The sequence below is a fragment of the Gekko japonicus genome, unplaced genomic scaffold (genome assembly GCF_001447785.1).
Source record: "Gekko japonicus isolate JY-2015 unplaced genomic scaffold, Gekko_japonicus_V1.1 scaffold897, whole genome shotgun sequence".
Lineage (NCBI taxonomy): Eukaryota > Metazoa > Chordata > Lepidosauria > Squamata > Gekkonidae > Gekko > Gekko japonicus.
Window position 1 is genome coordinate 142,413 of NW_015164211.1, and position 23,428 is coordinate 165,840.

At 40.7% G+C, this 23,428-nt stretch overlaps 1 protein-coding gene across 1 annotated transcript in view; it reads right to left on the minus strand.

Annotated features, from left to right (window-relative positions):
- PRKD3 (protein kinase D3) overlaps positions 1-23,428 on the minus strand; it is a 62,691-nt gene that overhangs the window by 5,802 nt on the left and 33,461 nt on the right. The window contains exons 3-15 of the mRNA XM_015408454.1: positions 23,282-23,413; positions 22,197-22,354; positions 19,720-19,909; positions 17,324-17,401; positions 16,329-16,512; positions 13,786-13,909; positions 12,799-12,876; positions 9,594-9,870; positions 8,404-8,453; positions 5,023-5,095; positions 3,060-3,166; positions 2,234-2,395; positions 637-735 (exon numbers count right to left, since the gene is read on the minus strand). Coding sequence (XP_015263940.1) covers positions 637-735; positions 2,234-2,395; positions 3,060-3,166; positions 5,023-5,095; positions 8,404-8,453; positions 9,594-9,870; positions 12,799-12,876; positions 13,786-13,909; positions 16,329-16,512; positions 17,324-17,401; positions 19,720-19,909; positions 22,197-22,354; positions 23,282-23,413 — 1,712 coding nt within the window. The remainder of the gene's footprint in view (positions 1-636; positions 736-2,233; positions 2,396-3,059; positions 3,167-5,022; positions 5,096-8,403; positions 8,454-9,593; positions 9,871-12,798; positions 12,877-13,785; positions 13,910-16,328; positions 16,513-17,323; positions 17,402-19,719; positions 19,910-22,196; positions 22,355-23,281; positions 23,414-23,428) is intronic.

Sequence of the window (23,428 nt, forward strand, 5' to 3'; positions counted from 1 at the left end):
ATTCGAGCCTGCTTCTTGTACTCACCCTCAGTAATCTGACACTCCTTCCTGTACATTTCCCTTTTTAGTCTCAGCTCTTCAGAGAGTTCCTTGTTCAGCCACCTCAGCTTCATTACCCGTCTCCCACCTTTCTTTCTTACCGGAACAGTTTGCGATTGTGCCTTAAGCACTTCATTTTTCAGCATCACCCATCCTTCCTGTGCAGATTTCCCCCTCAGCATTTCCAGCCATGGGATCCTACCCAATATTTCTCTGAGTTTTTTGAAATCAGCATTCCTGAAGTCCAGGATACGAGTCCTACTATGTCCTGGTTTCACATCCTTCTCTATGTCAAATTCCAAGCAGACATGGTCACTATTCCCCAAGAATCCCACAACATTCACTTCATCAACCAGTTCTTCCCTGTTAGTCAGGATTAAATCTACTTGTGAATTAAATCTTACTTGTGAACAATTTATTCAGACACCTACACATTTACTTAAAATTGAGGCATGACCTCATGAGATATGGCCAAAGTAGAAAAATAATGCTCAGTTATAAAATACTAAAATCAGTCAGTTTCTTCCATTCATGCAAAATATTAATGAAAATCCTGTACTTCTGCCAAGTACCCAGTCATATTTATGCACTACTCACCTGAGGAAATGGCTCAGCTGATGCTAATAGTACATTTTCAGGTTTTAAATCACAGTGCACTATGTTTTTGAAGTGTAAATTCCTCAAAGCAACAAGTATCTAATAGGAAGGGGGGAAAGTAATATTTTCAAAAATAGCATAAGTACCAAAAAGTCAAACAGACAAAAGGTGATGAATTTTACAGTGCATTCCAAGATTTGCCAAGTAACCTATTGGTATGGATCCAGACAGCTATTTTGTCCAATCTCATCAAATTCTCCTCCTTAGAGTCCCCTATACCACATGGCTTTTGTTGCTATAGGTCCTTTGGCTCACAGCATAGCCTTTTCGGTGGTCAACTCCCTTTTCCCCCAGCAGAAAATCTAGCTGGATCCAATCCATGCAGTTTCCCTCATAGTTTGGGACTCTTTGCAGAGCCTTGCCTTCTTTGAAAGACTTCAGAGTTGGGAGGGAGCAAAGCTAGCCCAATTTCGCAAGCCACTCTTCAAGCAGTTTTCTGTGAAAGGTTCCTTCTTAAGTTGTGATAATGTAACTCTGAATATCATTACCAACATTCAAAGCCAGTATTGCAAGGGAAAAAGTACAGATCTCCATTTCAGTATCCTCACACAACATTATAAACACCCAGGAAACTAAGAAAAACTGTTCTTTTCTGAAGTGTAAAACATACTGATTTTGATTCAAGGACTCTAAAAACCATGTTTTTAAACACACGGTTTATTCTGGCAGCATCAGTCTGTGTGACAGCACTTCATTATGGAAGTCATTTCAATCAGTTAGGTAAAACAATACCAGCTGCTGCCCCTGGGTTATGATCTCTCAATAGAGACTGTCTCTCAGTCTGCTGGCCCACTATAAAAAACATTACCTTTAAACAGTCTTCTAGCTAAGACTCCAGCCTATGCAAGGGAATCATTCAGAACATTCACTGTTCACAAGGGTAACATTCTACCTAGGTGTACTGTTCTCAGCCAAGGTACCTCCAAAAGCCTTTGAGGAAAGCATTTATACAACTAGGTTTCCAGACAATGCACAAGGCTGTCTTGAATTGTAGATATACAAAATTTATTGGCACTCCAGCATAAGGACTAAAATACATGTGTTAGATTCTTTGGTACCCACCGTATAAATCACATGAAGATGGCTTCTGGTTACACTTACAGTCTTACACGTAATTTCCTACCTCCTTACTGGTGTTAATAAAATTAGGAATAACCTTGTATAACTCATTCTGGCCTCCTGTTGTGCAGATAACCTAATATAACAGCAGTCATGAAGGTATTTTAAGATCTGTGACTATTTTGTTCATGTAATTTCCGTATTTATATATTTGCACATTTTCTCTTTTCCTCACTACTGCACTGGGGTGTGTATCAACAAGTCTGAATTATAGTTCAAACAAATACACTAGCATTACATGCAGCTACAGCAATATTAACATGTTGCTCAAATAATTTCAATAACGTTTTGAAAGAAATCATTTTGTTAAAATGAAAGCAATGAATGAAAGATCTCATCTCATGTATAATTTCGGAAAGTTAATATCTCATAAAAGCATAATCTATCTGAGGACAACAATTTACAAAAAAATACCCACTTGTGTGACCATGAACTTGGTGATTCTTTCCGGAAGCCGGCTTTTCTCACTAGAGAGAATCATCTCTAACATATCACCATGCAGTTTTTCCATCACAACAAAAACCCTCTCTGGAGTTTCAAACATACATTCCAGGTTTACAATCCCAGGGTGGTGCAAATTCTAGAGAAGTATAAAATATTAACATGAAAAACATGATACCACTGTGTACTATGAGACATATGAGAAAATATCTACTACAGACAGCCCCTTTTACAGACAAGACTGGGGTCTCTACCTATTGGGGGGGACTCCAAAAGTATGCAAGAAAAATGTAAATAAAACACAAAAGGGAGAAGACACTAAAAAAACGACTGAGGACAAAGAAATATGCTCCATGAGGGACATAATGGTGAGAGCAGCTACATGTCAGTTAGAGGAGGAAGGCAAGACAAATCCGCTCAGAAGAACTTGAGGGGAAAATTTTAGAAGTGGGATTGGATTTCTAATCAACCCTCCCGCCAGTGATTCCCCTAGCCTGTCACTAATTGTAAATTGTAAAGCAGTAAAACCAACCCACACACACATACAAGATATGGGTTTCTAAAATCTTGGAGGACTTCCCAAGTATGCAGATGAATAGAACTTTGGAAACAGAGTACTGCTTAAAGGAAAAATGGTGGTGGGGGGGTTTGTCTGCTCAAGGCCCTGAGAGAATCCTAGAGGGAGAGATTCAGGGGTGGAATTTCAAAATTGTTTGTGCGCCCCATGAATCCATGCAGGCCCCCACCTTGCTACAATACAGGTTCACTGAATATTTCATAATGGATTCAAATCTCTTTTGTACCTGCAAGATGGCCACTTCATTGCGTAGCTGACTTTCCTGCTTTGTAGGGAATCTCATTTTATCGATAACTTTAATTGCTACATCCCTTCCAGACTTCCTATGTTTTCCTATAAAATACATAAACCAAAAACTTTGCCTAAAAAATCTACCGAAAAGGATAGACTGGGAAAATACCTTTTAGTAGTGAGTATGATAATGCACCTTTTGTTATAATACAGAAACATGGATGATTCCTTCTCCCTATTTCAATGCATATGCACAGTAATGGATTGAGATCATGCCTGTCCATCCTATATTCCTGTCTAACCTGAGTGTCTTAGACAGTATGTTCGTATAGGAACCTACACATGCAGAACCACACAGGGTTAGGCCCCATCTTCATGATTTGTAAAGTACAAAACTAGAGTGTACAGATCTCATGGAAATGACTTGCACAAGATACGCTTTACGCACCAGCACAAATCCAGCTCATTAATGCCAGGTGGGGATGGGGTAGTTGCTCCTCAAAGGTGGCAAAGTTTGATTCGTATCCACACAGGGCTAAAGTCTGCATCATATCCAAATATGTTTTTCTGTTTAAGGTGTATATTGTTTTACTGTCTGTTCTGAAGAAAAATGTATCCACTGACAGCCCTGCATATATGGTGAAGGGGGAGGGAGGCAATGAGAATGGAGTATGAAAGCCTCCAGTCTCTATCCGCTAGTGGTCAAAAGGAACAGAATCTTCCTTATCAGTACAGATTGGCATGCTACTAATGGACAGCAATAAAAGGAATGTTGTTTCTCCTCAAAATATGTTCTTCCTTTGTATCTATGCATAATAGCACAATTTAAAAAACATATAAATTCATTCAACCAGAATTTGCTCCTTGTGGTCCTCCACATTGTATTATGGATTTCTCTAACAGTTTCAATATGAAAAGAGGCTTATTGTTCTGATTACACTCACAGTCCCTTGAGAGAGAAATCACTACTATTCCCATGCTATTAGGCAATTAGGTTGGGAGAAAGCATTCTGCCCACTATTACACAGTGAATTAATAAAACAGTCAAGATTGTAATCCAGATTACAAATTGAGCATTCTACCTTTTAAGTGTCAACATATTCAATGAAAATAGATTACAGAGCAAATATATAAGAACCTTGATACTAGAACACATATTAATAAAAGGGAAAATGAGACTAAGAATAGAGGAAGCCATTATACGAACGAAAAGGTTGACTGATCTATTTGAGAGGTGTGCAAAATATAAATAAAGCTTCAAAAGACACACGGAATGCTAAAGGGAGACTACAAGGATACCACACTAATGCTATTTTAGAGGCCTAGCTAGACCTCACCTGGAGTTCCTTATTCAATACTGGTGGTCCTGTATTAAGTCAGGGTACAGTAACTGCTCTGGAAGATTGTTGTATGGAGCAAGCAGAAATATAGTACCTGCCTTAAAGATTTAAGGATAAGTAAAACAAGGAAATATTTTGACTTTTTTTCACCAGCTAAAATAAAAGGCAACCTAATGGCAACATCACTTAAACATGCAGAAGATAACAGGAAAGCCAAATGAATGGGAATGAACATGACAAAAGATTGCACAAGACAGAAAGTGCTTGTCTCCTGGAGGAGGAAAAGAAATCACACAGAACGGGATTGTCCAACTGAGCTTCAAGGCCCTGTTGGGTCAGCAGAAAATGGCAAGAAACCCACTTATAAGTAGATGTCTTACCTTTGTGGTTGCAGAAACAAATTTTAAAATGAAATGACAAGACAGAAACAAGGAAAAGTTGTTAAAAATATCAAGTTCATTGTGCCATGTGTTTCATTTGGCTGATCCATGTTTCTGTTTTTATCATCAAAGATGGGCACGTTTGTTCTACTTCTCAACCTACTCATTTCAGAAGAAGAATACTGCAGAGACACTTAAGAACCCTGTAGTTGAAACTGAATGTTTTCTTAAAACTTACCTCCATACACAATACCAAACTGACCAGAACCCAGCACCTCATCAGCAAAGATCTGGTATACAGAACTAATATCCTAGAAAGGGGGGGGAGGCAGGGGAAAGTAAGAATTCGGGTAAATCACTTGAGGTAACAAGTCAAATGGACAATACAAAGCTAGAAAGGAAAACGATAATAACTGATTCATGCAACACAAAATTCTCAAGGCCACCACAAAGATATTGTATTAAATATGCACTGGGAGTTCTGTACTGCCCAGACACACAGGAGCCATATTCTGATCAATAGCAAGGCATGTGTGGAGAAAGGGTCTCAGCCTTCACTACCACGACAATATCCAACGCTATTTCCATAAACTTAAAACTGTCCTAGGGACCTATTTGCTCTATTGGGAAACTTACAAGCAACCATGGCAACACGTAAATTTCCAACAGAGGAAGTCACAGCTCCCTGGATCATTTTAGTTTGTGAAAACAGGACAGGGTTGGGGGGAGGCTAAAATGTCTTTGCCACACATGCTGTGGTCATGATCAAAATATGGCCCACATGCTCCTTGGAAGTACAGTATTTGCAATGTATGTATGTGATGGATGGGTTCCAGTGCTGCCCACCAGGTCTCACATCTAATCTCTGATTCGCTGGGGTGTATGTAAATTCCTCTGTAGGGAAGACTGGAGAAGAGGCTAGAGAAGATGGTACTCTGTCAAGTGGTCAATTAGGGCTCAGTCTCATTCACAGAAAAGTAATGATTGGATAGGGATAGGTGCAGGGAACCTGTTTTAGCTGGGTTAGGGGTGGGTTACAGGATCAACGCAGAATCCTGAGACACCAACTAACCTTATCTTCAAAGTCTGAGTCACAGGGTGACCATACTGGGAAAGTATAGGGACTAAACAGATAAAGTCCATACTTCCAGTACTTCTGTCAACATGGTGAAGGAGATCCCAGTGTTCAGAGAGCCTTTCCGAGATAAAAATCACTCCATCTCTCTCATTAGGAAAAACAGCCCTGTCAGTTCTGTAACCTTCGGCATGTGCATTACATTTGCTCGGGATGGGTGAGCCCATACCAGCACTTACTGAGGCCAGATGATTGGCAGGGGGGGGGGCAATACCCTGCCATGCAGCAGGTCCAATGATGTGGTCCCATCCTTGCTGTACACCCAGGAGAAGCTGGAAGGCCCTGGAACAGCAGTAGTGTTCAAAAAGCCATCAGTGCCAGCAAAGCTGTGTGGCTCCTTTTAGGAGCCTCGCCTAATAGTTGGGTCTGTTGCTAGGAGGCCCAAAATATGACCAGAGAAATTCCCCTGTAAGGGATATAGACACACCACTCTGAAGTCTCACAGGAACACTCTTACTTTCTCCAGGGATTTTCTGCAGGAGTGCGGCTCCAGTGACTCTTTCAAAAGGAGAGCCAGCAAAAGGCCAAGGAGTACACACCTGGTATCTCTCTGCAGAGACCTATGGTGGAAGAGAAAGGATGTGGGTTCATTTTAATCCCCTTCTCTCCCAGTATGGAGGCCACCATGACTTCCCAAAAAGGACACTAGAGGGAGCCCAGGTTCCAGGGCCCAATCGAGCAGCCCCAGCTTCCGACAACATTGTAAGGAGTCTAAAGAGAACTACAGCCCCTCTTAACTGTGAAAACTGTTACACTTCTACAACATCTTACTTGACAACCACAATAAGCCACTTAACCCTTCTGCGTAAGAGACAAAATCTTGCATTGTTGGAATATGGAGGCTGTGTGAGTCAAAGGGGGGAATACAAATCACCCCCTCAGCCCAGACTGCCATCCACGGGACCACACAGTAATTTCAGCAAGTCACTTGCCAACACACATTTATTGTACACTACCCTTCGCTAGACAGACACTGAGGATTGTGACAAGTGGACGGATTGATACAGAACCCTGTCACAGTGTGTGATATGAGGTCCTTGTGGTCATCAAAAGGAATTCGTACTGCATGAATTGACCATAATTTTTTTAAAAAACACAGCGCAAACTTGACAGCCTCTGCTTGATCTCCATTGGAATCAACGCTCTAAAATCTTGTCTCTACCTGAATGTTGATGGAGTAAAAGCCAGCCATTTTGGCTGGCCAGCCAATCAGTCCATCTGACCAATAGTCTGAGAAAAGCTCCTAAGAACTGAAGCTCTTCCTTTGTATTTTATCATGCTAATTCAGGAATGTTGCCCAGATGAACATAAGAGAAGCCAATGTTGGATCAGGCCAATTGCCCATCCAGTCCAACACTCTGTGTCACACAGTGACCAAAAATACCAGGTGCCATCAGGAGGTCCACCAGTTGGGCCAGGACACTAGGAGCCCTCCCGCTGTTCCCCCCTCCCCAGCACCAAGATGACAGAGCATCCCTTGCCCCAGACCGAGAGTTCCTATCTATACCTTGTGGCTAATAGCCACTGATGGACCTCTGCTCCATATTTTTATCCAATTCCCTCTTGAAGCCATCCATGCCACTTCCTGTGGCAGGGAATTCCATGTGTTAATCACTCTTTGGGTGAAGAAGTACTTCCTTTCATCTGTTCTAACCCTACTGCTCAGCAATTTCATGGAGTGCCCACAAGTTCTTGTATTGTGAGAAAGGGAGAAAAGTACTTCTTTCTCTACCTGCTCTATCCCATGCATAATCTTATAAACCTTATCATGTCACCCCTCAGCCATCGTTTCTCCAAGCTGAAGAGCCCCAAGCACTTTAACCTTTCTTCATATGGAAGGTGTTCCAACCCTTTTATCATTCGAGTCGCCCATTTCTGCATATACACAACTCACAGCATCCATTTATGGATCACATGTAAGTATACCTTATGATGCCCATGATTGCAGCATCTTATAATGAGTGCAGAAGCAGGGAGGGGGCCCAAACTATGCATCACCCTCTCGTATGCATCCCACTGAATGTCCATGAATTACCATAAGGCCTGGTCCATGGTCTAGTGTGCTTCCATAAGGCCCAATGTAACAGATCCAGGAATCCTCAGTGCAGACTCAGCAATTTACCCATACTCCACACTGAAGGTACTCGGCTGGCAGAACCAGCCTACCTCTGCTATTAAAATTACATTTAAATCTGTTCTGTAATCCGAATATATATATAGACACACACACATACATACACAGAGTATCTTTATGGTAACATTTACAGGGCTTCCCATTTTGTGGGCTTTTTTCTATGAAAGTTAGGGAACTTTACCATATATAGAACTTCTTCAGAGAAAGAAAACTCATCACATTAAATAAGCTATGCTGCCTATTGGGAACATGGAGTATGCCTTTAGCCTTAATTATTTTGAAGCAAAATAGCTGTATCAAGGGGAAATTGCTATGTCCATATACACTTTTATTTATATTATGTGACTCACCACATTTTCTTGGATCTGGCAGTTCGAAACAGAAATGCTGACAGACAGTTCTTCTGTAATGAGAAAAAATACATGTTTTAAATATGGAAGTACTATTATGATGAAGGGCTAGTAAGCCTAGCAGCAGCCAAAGTTTGGACTGATGTGCCGATCAGCATGCAAGATTCCTCCCAGGCTCCTTTGAGCACCACTAATCCACAGCCTCCAAAGATTTCCATTGCATGCCCATCCTACTCCATTAGTACCACCACCACCACATTCCTCCCATACCTACATTGTGTGGGTACTTTCCCTCAGACGCATCATATTAGCCAACCTCCTGCTTTCCCAGTCGGGAAAACAGCAGCTCCTATGAGTTGTTTCAGACCAAGAAAAAAAGCATGGGGGAGAGGATTAAGCTCCCTCTCCCCAAACACCATGGTCTTAATCTAAATTGGGCCCACGTAGACCTAGGAATTAAGTTCTTAGCATAGAACTTCCAGAACACATCTGTCAAAAGGACTGGCATGGACACAAAGGGGACATGAGGACTTTGTAACATGTGATCAGGCCTTAAGGCTTCATTTGAGTTGGGATTCACTGAAGATAACCCTGGAATTTCTTTAATGTCTCAGCTGAGTCCTTCAACATGTGATGGAAAGTAGCTCTGGTACACAGAGAGTGTATTTTCCTCATCATGCTGTTCACATCCCCACACGCCATCCCACATCCCACACACCATACCACAATGAAAGATGTGAATGGCATCACTTTCATATAAGCTTGAACTGGAGCACCTCTCACACAAAGCACTGCCACCATCTTCTTTGCCAGCACTATGTGCAGAAAGCTCAGCCCTACTCAAAAAATCCACTCCTGGTTTTCCTCATGCTCACAAGATTGCTCTTCCAACCATTTTCTCCCCTACCCCCTACACATACACACAGTGAGTGAGTGAGTGAGTGAGTGAGTGAGTGAGTGAGAGAGTGAGAGAGTGAGTGAGTGAGTGAGAGAGAGAGAGAGAGAGAGAGAGAGAGAGAGAGAGAGAGAGAGATTGATTTCCATTCTGGACCCCAATAACCAGCAACCTTGCTGAGGTACTTTAAAAAAAAAACAAAAAACAGGGTTCGAAGGCAAGGTATGGAGACAGAACAATGTGTTCTTGAACCAGGTCTTCAAGCAACAGGGGGAGGGGGGAGTGCCTTCCTTACTGTGAATTTTCCCTTGTCCTGCAGCAGTGCAAATGCTAGCCTGAGGGGTGACTGGCATCAAAGCTTGACGAATAGCTTTCTCCCAGCTCTGTGCAACATCCAGTCCAACTCCAGTAGCAGCCAGAACTGGATTGTTATGGTTGCTGCCGTTGTTCTCGCCAACAAAGTACACCATATTGTCCGTGATTATCTCAAAGCAGTGCGGGTTGCTGCCCTGAACTGCATTGGAGAAATCCCGAGGCTGAATCACCTGCAGAATTTCAGAAAGTGGGATCTCCTAAAGGAAACACAAAGTGTAAAGTTTTTTTTTTTTTAATGTATACCCCAATACATTGTGTATTCAGAAATTCTTAATGACAGAAAAATGCACCCAAGTATCATCCCAGTCAGTGTGTTTATAATTATTTCAATGGAAGGAACTAGCAATGAAGCTCATGCTAGTAGCCATTTCTTCCCTCTCTGCCTATTCCTGGCAACCTGATGAACTGATCTTTCATTCAGAAGTCAGCAAGTCATAACTAAAATGGGAGGCAATCTTCCCCCTTCCAAGCAAGGGTAGACAGCAATTTTTGTCTTTAATGGCATTTCCAATATTCTTCCATTCCTCTTTTTTTTTAACCCTCACAATGATTCTGCAAGCTATATCCATAACCAAGACCAGTCACATCCTTCTCAGGACCTTATATTATCATACTGCCCCCACCCCAGCCATTCTATCCCAACATGTCTGCCACAGGTTCTGTCTACCAGACATGTGTTAGGAGTTCTGTGCTTCGAACTGAATCCCCAGGTGTGGCAGAGCCTCATCTGGATTGAGACTGTAATACACAGGGAGAAAGAATTTAAAGCCTTTTCCCCACCCAGCTCTACTTTCCCAATATGAAATAGCGTAGGGAGCCACTATTTGCTCCACTGAGGAAACTTGCTTGTAGCCCATGAGTACAGGTATAGCAGACCAGTACATGTAAATTTTCCCAATGGGGCAAAAAGGACCTCTTCCAATCCCAGGACCATTTCAAGTCAGGAATACACAACACTGAGGAGGCTTAAGCCCCCTCCCACCATGCACTGCAGTCCTAATCCAGCTTGGGCCCCAGTACACCTAGAATTTAGGTCTGAGCAAGAAGTCCTAGTGCACTTCTGGGAGACAGGACCCAGGATGGACACAGGACTGGGGGGGGGGGACAGGGACAATGTCAGGTAGTTAGGCCCTGGGACCTCTCTCCTTGCACTTTCCTATCTCCAGACAATGAAAGTTTACAATCACAACCAAAAAAAACAACAGTGAATAAAAATCTTAAAGACCAGGAAAAATAGTACCGCAGTACGGACAATAGAAGTAGGGAGACATAAGGAGGCCTTCCTGAATGAACAGTGCAAAGTAATAGAGGAAAACAATAGAATGGGAAGGACTAGAGATCTCTTCAAGAAAATTGGAGAAATCAAGGGAGCGTTGCATGCAAAGCTGGCCACGATAAAGGACAAAAACGGTAGGGATCTAACAGAAGCAGAAGAGATTAGGAAAAGATGGCAAGAATACACAGAAGAACTATACAAGAAAGACCTCGATGTCCTTGACAACCACGACGGTATAATCACTGACCTCGAGCCAGACATCCTGGAATGTGAAGTTAAATGGGCCTTAGAAAGCATTACTAACAACAAAGCTAGTGGAGGTGATGGTATTCCAGCTGAGCTATTCAAAGTCTTAGAAGATGATGCTGTTAAAGTTCTGCACTCCATTTGCCAGCAAATTTGGAAAACGCAACAGTGGCCACAGGATTGGAAAAGGTCAGTATACATTCCAATCCCAAAGAAGGGCAATGCCAAGGAATGTTCAAACTATCGCACAATTGCACTCATATCACACGCTAGCAAGGTCATGCTCAAGATCCTACAAGCTAGGCTTCAACAGTACGTGGATAGAGAACTACCAGAAGTACAAGCTGGGTTTCGAAGAGGTAGAGGAACTAGAGATCAAATTGCCAACATTCGCTGGATTATGGAGAAAGCAAGAGAGTACCAGAAAAATATCTACTTCTGCTTCATTGACTATGCTAAAGCTTTTGACTGTGTGGATCACAACAAACTATGGCAGGTCCTTAAAGAGATGGGAGTACCAGACCACCTCACATGTCTCTTGAGAAACCTGTATAAGGGCCAAGAAGCGACAGTTAGAACCGGATATGGAACAACTGATTGGTTCAGCATAGGAAAAGGAGTACGACAAGGATGTATATTGTCGCCTTGCTTATTTAATATATATGCAGAGTACATCATGCGAAATGCTGGCCTGGATGAATCACAAGCGGGAATTAAGATTGCTGGGGAAAAGATCAACAACCTCAGATATGCAGACGATACCACTCTAATGGCAGAAAGTGAAGAGGACCTAAAGAGCCTCTTGCTCAGGGTAAAAGAGGAGAGCGCAAAAGTGGGCTTGAAGCTCAACATCAAAAAAACTAAGATCATGGCATCCGGCCCCATCACTCCTTGGCAAATAGAAGGGGAAGCTGTGGAAGTAGTGACAGACTTCACGTTCCTGGGATCCCAGATCACCGCAGACTGTGACTGCAGCCATGAAATTAAAAGACGCCTGCTCCTTGGGAGGAAAGCGATGGTGAACCTAAACAGCATGATAAAAAGTAGAGACATCACCCTGCCAACAAAAGTCTGCATGGTCCAAGCAATGGTATTCCCAGTAGTCATGTATGGCTGCGAGAGTTGGACTATAAGGAAGGCCGAGCGCCGAAGAATAGATTCTTTTGAACTATGGTGCTGGAGAAGACTCTTGAGAGTTCCTTGGACTGCAAGGAGATCAAATCAGTCAATCCTCAAAGAAATCAACCCTGACTGTTCCCTGGAAGGCCAGATAATGAAACTGAAGCTCAAATACTTTGGCCACCAAATGAGAAGGGAGCACTCACTGGAGAAGACCCTGATGCTGGGAAAGATTGAAGGTCAAAGAAGACGGGGACGGCAAAGGATGAGATGGTTAGACAGTGTCATAGATGCAACGAACATGAAATTGAGCAAACTTCAGAGGACGGTGGAAGACAGGAAGGCCTGGTGTGATCTGGTCCATGGGGTCACGAAGAGTCGGACTCGACTGTGTGACTGAACAACAACAAGGGACAATAAAACACATGTTAGCTGTTATTATTTAAAAAAAAAACACTTGGCCCATTTTCATACCATCTCTTACCTTGTAATATTTTGTTCCAGATTCATTCTGAAATAGTGTAAGACATTTGCTGTCCAGCCTCCAATAATGCCTTTTTCTCTGGAAGAAATATAGGAGGGTGTGTCAGACACATCAGAACTCTGTCAGGACCCTTTACTCAAGTCAGTCCCTCAGATTTCACTGGTGTGTATGTCTGTCAGTGCTTAGGATAGCAACTTGAATCAAAGCATTTAAAACTATAAAATTAACACTTTAAGTGCCTAAAAACCTAATCCTATGAAGCAAAGGACCAGAAGCGGATTCTAAGTATCCTTTAGCATATGAAGACAATTCCACTTCCTGATCTAAGGCGGCAGTAGGTATCAACACTGCTCCTCCAACATTTCAGAATAACCCTGATGTGGTACAAGAGTATTTATTTACTAAATAAGCAAGACTCTAACCACCATACCAGCTCTCTATATGCTACATGGGAACCTGAAGGAGCAGGATGAGGACAAAGAATATGGTCACACCACACCTGTACTTCAGAGCCTCCAACAGAAATTACTCAAGAAATTACCTTGGAAATGGATGAAAGAGACTCTGCTACATCCTGGGTAAGCCAGCCCTGGGGGGGGGGGGAAGCATCCTCCCCATTCCACAGCCCTTCAAGCCATCACTACTGTCAGCAACAGCGGAAAGGGGAGAAACGGAAAAGACACAGGAGGACACAGAGTGGGAGACCAGGCCATCTGACCACACGCTGATTACAACTGTCCACAGCCCCAGCAAGATTCAACAGGCATGTTGCTGATTTATTTTAAAGCACACCTGTGACTAATGTAATCTTGAATCCTGCACACAAACAGGGCTTCTGTTAATCACTATGAAAGACAGCGCTTAGCAAGCACATTGCTTTCTTAGTGGTTTCAAAGTAGAGTTCTTCATCTAATTGCACAATAGTTCATAAGCTCTGTTATGATACAAATATTATGTGGACAAGTAAGAGAGTTTACAATTACTAACCAGGTTGTCTCTACTAGTGTAATGGACCATCCAGCCTTCCTTCACCATTGTACTGCTCTTCCGCTTTGTGTGCTTGATTGACTGTACAACCCTCATTAATGGAATATTATTGCTTGTTGATGGGCTGTTGAAAAAACAAAGAATTGCCTGGCTCTAATTACCAATATTTAAAAATAACTCAGCGAATCCATTTTATGTATTTCAAGAATATTTTCCTTGTCCAAAAACCCCACATCAACTCTCTTCTAAATACAATTATTAACAGTATAGCATCAGCTCAGGCTTCCTCTCTTCATGCCCTATTGCATTTCAAATTCCAACTTGCTTTTGGAAGCAGTTCCATTTCACTGAAAGCCTAGACTGCTTCAGTTAAGTCTAGATTCTTTTTGTTAGATCACGATTCTTTGCCAGATTTACTGCAGTGGTCACAGAAGGAATTCCATGTGTCCTCTTAGAGCATCTTAATACATACGAAGCTGGTAAGCATTGGAGTAGCTTTATCTTCCTCTTCTTTGAATATCTCTAGCTATTTTAATTATTAAGGAAGTATGATCAAGGAAACATCAACCAGGATGCCCCCAAAAAAAGTTCTGTACTTCACTGGGGCATTTCAACCCCTTTATTTCCTGTCCAGCAACAGTATTTTAACTTTCTTGCAGTCCCAATATACCATCAGCTTTTCTTTTTAGCCTAGATAAGCATGTTACCTTTGGCAGAAACAGTGGGCCGTTGTGCTGGAATTCCCCTAGCCCAAAGATTCTGTCCATGCAGAAGAGCAGACATTGAATTGTTAACTCGTTTTTTTTTTCTTTAGTTGTGGTTTATATTCCACTCAAAGGGCTTGCTTTATAACACCTCTTATTACCAAGTTTCCTGTCTGCTTGCATGATTTTCATCTTTTATTTCTCTTGACTGGTAGTGATAATGGACTCACGCTCTCTGTAGTTAAAATTTATTCTTTCTGCACTTAAAATTAGGAGTTTCTATGTATCATCTATACCTGGGGATTGGTTTTTAAAAAATATTTAATAATTTGAGACTTGTTTGGGGGGGGGGTTGCCCATGTGCTTCGGGACATAGGCACTCAAATTTTTGAACAGCAACAATTATAATTATTTAGGCCAAACGTGAAATGAGCACTCAGTTGGCAAGACTGTATTTTAATTACCACATATCAGTATCAGGCAGGCATCTGACCACTCCAAGGGGATACAGCAGGCTGAGCGATGTGCTCTTAGATGTCCTGCAATGTAATAAAAAAGCTGGGTACACCTTTCAGCTCCTGCACAGCAAGTATCAACTACTCAGCGTGTAAGCAGATAGTTGTACCAAGCAGATAGTTGTACCCAAGCATCCTGTGAGGTTGTAAGATTTCCTAAGAGCACCTCTGTGATCATGCACGGTATCTACTTTCTTCAGACAATTTGTAATGGAACATGATTCCCATTTTCAAGCAACCTCTAGAGGTACTAGTGTGCTCTGACCAGCTGTTTCCCTCATTATTTCAAAGCTCCAAGTCCCTTTGGTGATGAGAAAGTTCCAGTGTGTAACTTTGATGCAGATGTTAAAAACATAGCTGGCTGGGATAAAAGTGATTATAGAGCTATTCAGCAATAAATAAATATGCATCCTGATGTTAACAAATTGCATGAAATACCATATTTTGCATCTAAGGTTTATTAATCCAGACAGTGTAGATACTAAATGAAAAAAGAAAGAAGAATGCCATGCAATATCTTGCACACTGGTACACATCTGTTCAGATCAGCCCCTGCCTAAAGATGGAAAGGTAGGAAGTACAGATGGAAGATTTTCATCTTTTATTGTGTGTGTGTGTGTGTGTGTGTCTGTGTGTGTAAAAAAAACCAAAGTGCTTTACAATCATCCCTAATTAAATTAATATACTTTTTCATTTTACATATGAACCTGAAATATGACTTTGTCAAGGCCACCTGAGTCCATGACTATGGATCCAAGTCCAATACTTATACCAGTTCTCCTCCTCTTTTTTGAATATTACAAATGGTATTACAACCCCTCAAGACAAATAAAATAGAAACCCAAATAATTTATCCTTGTGTACACCCTAAGAAATACAAACAACCCTGTTAGAAGGCATATTCAATAAGCCAAAGTGGATTCCTTTATCCCAACATACAATTTACACATACACAAGGGGAGCTCAATTGATTCCTTACATAACTTCATTTAATTAATTGATTTGTGTTAGGATTGGAATTTTGGCCTAAGGTCAGATGAATAAAGTACTACTGTATATCTAGGTCAGCACAGCATTTTCCATCAACTTGTCTGTGTAACAAATCATTTTTAATAATGTGACTGAATTTTCATGATGACCCTCACAAGTGTTTAGTTCCAATACGTGTAACATACATATTGCTAGGTTCTATCTTTATTAAAACTGTTCATTGAGCTGTATTGTTTTTACTCGCTATGAAAGCATGCCTTGCAAAATCACACAAATGAGGCTTCACAGAACTTCAAGCGCCAAGTCCCCAGTGTAATGTCTTGATTTCACAAACCTAATGGTTTTCACAGGTTCTTCATCTTTGTCCCCATCTAGATCTGCTGGATCCATAAAAAACATTTTGTCCTCAGGAGGAGATGGTTCTTCTGCATCATCCAAGCTCCTACCACCATCACTGTTCATTTCACCGCTGTCAACCTCCATTGGCATGTCAGTATCTTGACCTGGACTAACGGGTTCTTGTTCCCCCCCAAAAAAGGAGAGAGAATGAGTTATTCCATTTTAAATCAGTGGAATATGATACATTGAATCAAAAATGTTATCAGGAATAATATCATACTACTGGTAAAAGAGTTAAAAATCTTTTGCAACCCTGAGTTCATATACATCAGAATTAGGAAAATCAGCCAAACGCAGCCACAAGAGGAGAACTGGCAGAACATTATTTGGGCTGAGTCCTCTGTTTTGCCAAGACCACTTCATGCTCTGTAGGTACTTCCTGACACAGGGCAGCTCCCCATCGGTGGAAAGTTGGCATAAGAATAATTCTTCCACCTCTTATGCCAGCTGACTCCTATCGGCCGATGCAAGAATACCATGAACAGGTCTTTCCAGGAAAGGGTGTGGACAGGATGGGAATCTGAGAGCACAACTCCCATTACACCTGGTTCATTACTAATGCAATTTTCATTTCCTGCAGCCTCAAAGAGAACAGGATGGCCCAGGATTGGCGGTCACAAAAACTGGGCCATCCTAACTTTTCAGACTGGCATAGACAGCCACTGGAACAAAGTTCAGAAAAGGATTTTGACAGCCATTATATCCAAACACTTCCTTCAATGTGCTTTAGAAATAGTCTTTTAAAATAACAGCTAGAGAAAAGGCTAATTCTTTTTAAAGAAAGAATTAAAAAAACAACAGATTTTGAATGAGGCAGGCACTTTTACAATTATTTCATGTTTGTATGCTCAGAAATTGCTAGAACTAAGGTCTGCAATTTCGTTACTTTTCCAAAGGTACTTTAGTACTTTAAAACATAACTGCTCTTACCTCCATTGAAAAGAACTTCTCCAAGACAATCTTTAGGTACTTTAGAGGCACAACGTTTGTGACAGTTAAATCTGCAATCTAAAGTGAGAAAAATGCTTATTTAAGCCATTTTAATCTACCTTTCTCTCACCAGGGATGCCCAGCAGATTACAATGGGAATTTGAAAACAATAAATACAAAAACAGTTTAAAGACAGACAAGCAGCAGGCCATCCAACTGACCTCAACATGATTCAATCTTCAGTTAAAGGCCCACCCAAATAACTGAATAACACATCTTGCAATAGTATAACATAGTATATGTCCCCTATTGTCATCTGGGATGCTGTTACACATTGTAGACATCACTGCCAAAAAAAAGCCTGCACAAAGGCACAACATAATATGATAAGCCTACACTAAGGGATAAGGAGTAAGTTATGCTTGGATGAACGTAGCTGCCACATGAGTACATACTACAAGAACTGGTACCAAAAGAATGCAGGTCCTAAGTCAGGGATCTCCAACATGGTGCCCATGGGTGCCATGATGCCATCTGGCACTTTTCATGGCACCCACCAAGTGTTTTTAGAAAATGGGTAGGGCCAGGTCAGGATTTTGCCCAGCAGGACTTCTGATTGGCCACTGGAGATCTGACTGACTGTGCCGATTCAATAACACATTGTTTTGGCAGCAGCTGCCACCACAGCACGTAACACATCTTCCCCGTGTGACTGAAGGTCAGCTGCGTGTATGCAAGAAAATACTTTTACAAAATATGTTCAGTTTAAAAGCACCTTGTTAAGCAGAGCATCTTCCTCAAATATTGAAGACTTACTATTAAAGTTATGCATAACATTACTATTTTATGTTTGCTGGCAGTGGCAGCCAAACTGCAATTAAATTTCTAGCTTCAAGTGCAGCCCATATAAATATGTTACAATAATATAGCTTCGAGGACACTGTTGCATAGATTAACTTGACCCGATTGTTTCAGTCTATAAGGGAGCTGATTTATGTGCAAGATGAAATTGAAAGAATGTACTCTGCCTCCACATTTTCTTCTAACAAAAGGGCAAGTTACTTTAGTGGGCTTTGACTGGTGGGGTTATGTGTAGCCCATTACTGAGTTGCAGTCCATCCTATGGTAGGTCACAGAGGTACTGCTAACATCTTTCTAAGTCTCAGAGACTAGCTTGACTCTCAAGAGACTGCTGGAGGAAGATGAAAACATTCAGGAATTTCACATGCATATACTATGAAAATTCCTGAGGCATGGCAGCAGCTATAGCAGGCTTTGTTAGGAACCCATAACACAGCTTTGGGGTCTTGTGCTGTATGCCCAATTCTGCTAAAGGAGTTTTATAGCTAACTGTTGCTGATATTCCCTAGGCAATCCCAGAAACTGCATTTCAAAAGTCCACGTATATCTGAAGATAAACAAAGCCAGTATGTGAGTGTATATGTGTAAAGAGAGTAAAAATGGGACACAATTCAATTTGCAGTAACAACTGGAAAGAGAATAAGAGAAAATGAGAAGGTATCCAATGATTTCACCTCTCCTGCCTTTATCATCTCCTCTCATAAAGGCATGGAAATGTTTTAAATAAACAAATAAGTAAAGTAGGACAAGAGTTAAATAGAATTTGTCTATACAATCTGCCTACAATTTTATTTATTTATTTTTCCAATTTATACCCTGCACTCCCCGCCAAGGCAGGCTCAGGGCGGCTTACATAAAAGTAAATACATAAATAACAATTAAATTACCATAAAAACATCTAAACACAGTTCATTATAAAACAGTGCAAAATCATAAAGTGCTAGCAGTGTTGTTTTAATTTCATAGCGATGGTGTTACCATAAGACTGTAGTATTCAATACATTATCTAGATGTTCAGCTCGCTGATCTTTCCCAGATATAATCGGCAGGCACAGGCTGTCAATAGCTGTTCTCAGAAAGGCTACCCATTGATTTACAGCTGATTTATCATCTTGGTTTTTAATTGATTAATAGAACACATATCTGACCAAAATTTCACTGGAGATGCCTTCCAGATAAAACTTTTAAGTACAAAATAATTTACAACTTAACAAACAAAAGTAATCTAGAAAATATACTTTTATTATTAAAATCACACATCTTATTAAATAACATGCCTTATTAAAATAATACGCAAGATCCAAAATGGCTTCAAATACATGTGCCCTTCCCTCAGCCCCATCTACATAAAAGCGCATCCAACTGATTGATCAACTAAAACTGTATTTGATCTGGTGATTAAAGAGTTCGAAGCCTGAACTAGTAGTTACTGAAATAATTTAAATCTCAATTTTTGATTTTAAAGTAAGAGCATATAACATTAAATAATTATTTTCATTAATTTTATTTTTGCAGCAGCAAAATTAATCTCCTACCTTTACACTGCATTCCCTGGCGAAAAAGGCCCTTGAGCAACCGTTTGCAGTACTGGCATATGGTAGGTCGAGTGTAAGAATGAACAGCAAAAGTATGAGGAACCTTCACCCTGCAGAGCACCATCTTTTCCATCCATATTGGACGTCCACTCCAGGAGGGAATCCTCTTACTGGGTTCTGGGTGACAACGCTGAAAAGAAAGTCAGAAATACAGGGCTTCAGCTTAATAAACATTCATGTGAAGTACCAATTTCTATATGTATTGTACCTCTGCTCCCAAAATTTGGGGATTTTTTAGTGTAGCCCACCTTGTCCTGCATGGCTAACACTGAAAATAATTTCACAACAGAGTTGCAAATCTAACAGCCTTCTATATGGTTATTCCTCTTCAGATTCCCTTCAAAAGACTACTGCAGACAACATCTTTACAAATAAATGAACATTTTCACACCAGGACTCCTTATCCCAACTAGGGTTATTCATGTTCAATTGAGTGTAACGTAGATCAGCATATTACTGCACCTAAGGCTCAAACTGCACAATATGTTTGTTTTTTTTAAATGAGCCAGGGCTCTGAGTTGCTTCATTTCTGAAAATGAAGGATGTGAAGTCTTAAATCTGCCTGAAAGTCACATCTTCTAATCTGGAAACCAATTTTTTTAAAAAAGGTATTGGTTTTTAATCCCAGTTTAGAAACTGAGCAAATTAACAGTCTACCTGCACCACAGAAGACACTGAAGTTCAGGGTAACACTGAAGCGTTTTTATTTTAAGTGTCACATTTTAAAAATTAGCTAGATCAATAATCATGAGCCTAGTAAATGATACAAACAGGAACAAATGTATTCTGCTACTATAGCGAACTCCCCCTTGCAATCAAATTGCTGGCTTTAACAGGTCTGGGACTGAGACATCTGAAGGGTTGCGTGCTTCCATAGAAACCTTCCTGTTTTAAGATCTTCAGAGACCCATCACATTATCCCCAAAGTCAGAAATAATATGGGATATGCAGGAGTTGACCTTTTTGTTGGAAACACCTCATTTAAAGTAGTTTAAGAAATTTATATATAAAGAGAGGGTATAAATACCTTAGAGAAAAAGGAAAAAACCCTTTCCTAATGAGCCCTATGCTTGACCCTGACTACTCAGTGGCTAAGTGAAGATTTCTCTGGCTTCTCTGCACATGATCCAATGCACTCATGTGATCAAAGATTTAAACTACTTAAATGGTTATAAACAGTGTTCCCTTTAAACTGAGTTAGTATGAGCTAGCTCACAGATTTTTAGCCTCCGGCTCACACATTTTTGTCTTAGCTCAGGAGGGATGGCTCCAGAGCAAACGAATTTATTGTCAGCTATGCTGCCATGAGTGTGGTGTATGTTTCTAATTGCTCTGCATTCCTTCCCATGCGCTTAATTGCATCTAAGCTGTACCACATATCTCTCAAGGCCACTGGAGGAGTTGGTGTGTCTAGGTTTCGTGGGAAGCTTCTTACGTTCCCAGCTTCTGCAGCCATTAGAACTTTGCCAAATGCCCGCATGCGGGAGCCCATCTAATTGGGTACTACGTGGGGGGGGGGGATACGAAAGCCCTATATCTTATTATGCGCATAGGTAACCCACCATTTCTAACAGTGTTCATGTTACTGCATCTATGGCTTTCCAATAAAAGTAAAACCTTCCTAGACACGAGTACTTCATTGTCTTGCTGTGGATCCTGACATTTATGCAGCAGCCAAATCGCTTGCTCACAACTTTAATGCCAGTAGCTCACAAAGTAGAATTTTTGCTCACAAGATTCCACAACTTAGAGGGAGTATTGGTTATAAACACATTTATTTACTCAAATGCAAGACTAGTTGTTTCCTGAGGTATGCCATCAAAAAAGGAGGGTGTCATCTTATAATTGCATACAGTTATATCCAGTAACACCGCAGATCATAAACTCCTTGTCGACTGTGGAATGTGTGTAATTTAAATGATATATGTTGTCCTCCTTTACCCCCCTCATTGTTAGTCCTGTGTCAACACAAAGAGTAACTGTAAATCGCTCAGAGCCAGCAGCTCTGCAAGGATTGAGCGATCAATAAATTGAAATATTATTGTTATTATTATTATTATTAATAATAATAATAAACACTTTTAAGGTGTAGTCTTATATTCAAGGTCATCTTCCTTTTGGGTTAATATGGTATTGTTTTCTTTTGCTATTTTTATATACTGCTGTTGATTTTTTAAACAGAAAAGTAGGTTAAAATTGAAACAAATTTTGCAGAGCTAAGTTACAGCACTGAAATTCAGTTGTAAAGTTACTGAGCTGGTGAATAAATCAGATAAAACCTGTATCCAGACATGGAGGTTCAGAAGCCCCCATATTCAAGGAAAGCAGGTGCCAGGGTTACAAACTAAGATTTGTGGTAGTGGTTTATGCAGCTCAACTGTAGACTATTTTTTTATCTTCAGAGTGGCATTATATACCTCCTCTGGGGTTGAAGATGTGTATTCAGTTTGTGCTGATCTTGGGACTGAAAGTGCCGCTCCTGGTAAAGACACATTAGATAAACGCCTCTTTCTTATTCCGCTGCAGTTGTTTGGAATCTTGAAGGCGCATCGCTTGTGGTAGTTTAATCCACACCCTAATGAAATAAGTATGAGAGAACAGTGGGCAGGGGAGGAAGAGAGAGATAAAATAAGTTATTTATTAATATTACTGAAATGTAGTGTCATGTTTTCAGAAAATACAGATCAGCTCAAAAATATAGGAAAGCTAACTGTGTCAATTTAAATTGAAACATCTCCTGTAACACTGCAGTAGTGGTGTAATTAACCTTGGCAGTGTGTGGAATTTTTTGGCCTCAATACTTGCTTTTTTGACCCTGCTTCACCCTGGCTACAGCCAGAAAACAGGGCCTCTTATGCAATTCACATTGCTGCTGATCTTCCTCAGCTCTCTTCCCATAGCAGACTATCTAAACAATGTACTCCTGGCTCCAATAAAACCACAGAAGTTCAGCATAAGCCAATGGGCAAGAAGCCTTGGGTAAATAATACCTGGACAACAGTCGGTTGACAGGAGTGTTAGAGAAGCAGCTGCAACCAAATTCGCAAAGACTATACAGAAAGAGGTCCCCATTTGAATTTTACTCATTAGCTCTAAAAAACTGAGGCAAAAAAGAACACTTTTTACTAATACTTCAGCCCTAAACATTTGCACCTTTAATACTGGTGTAACTGCATTGCTTCTGATATTGCAAAGGAACTGCTCTTGGAATACACCAAACCTTGTAAACATCTTAGGATCAAGCCTAAGTATCTCTGTAAAACCAACCGTGTTTTCTTGACACTTGCCAGCTTTATACATTTTCTCTGAAACCAAAAAAACCTCCAAAGCCCTCTAATTTCTTGAATACCGTAATGTGTCTTATTCTAGGAGTTTTATCTATCACTTCTTTTAAAAAAGTAATGCAAGCACATAGACAAAGACATTAGAAACATGCACTATTCCCTGGAGGCTTTAAATAGAAAATGTCTCTTTCAAAAAGCTCAGTTATGGACAATCTTACCTTCACATTTCAACCCTTGTCGTACCAAGCCCCAGAGCATCTCTCCACAATAGTCACAAAAAGTAGGGGCCTTGTAAGAATGGACATAAAGCATGTGAGGACGAATCTGGAAATCTTCAACTGTTGCCAAGGCTTTATTTTAAAAAG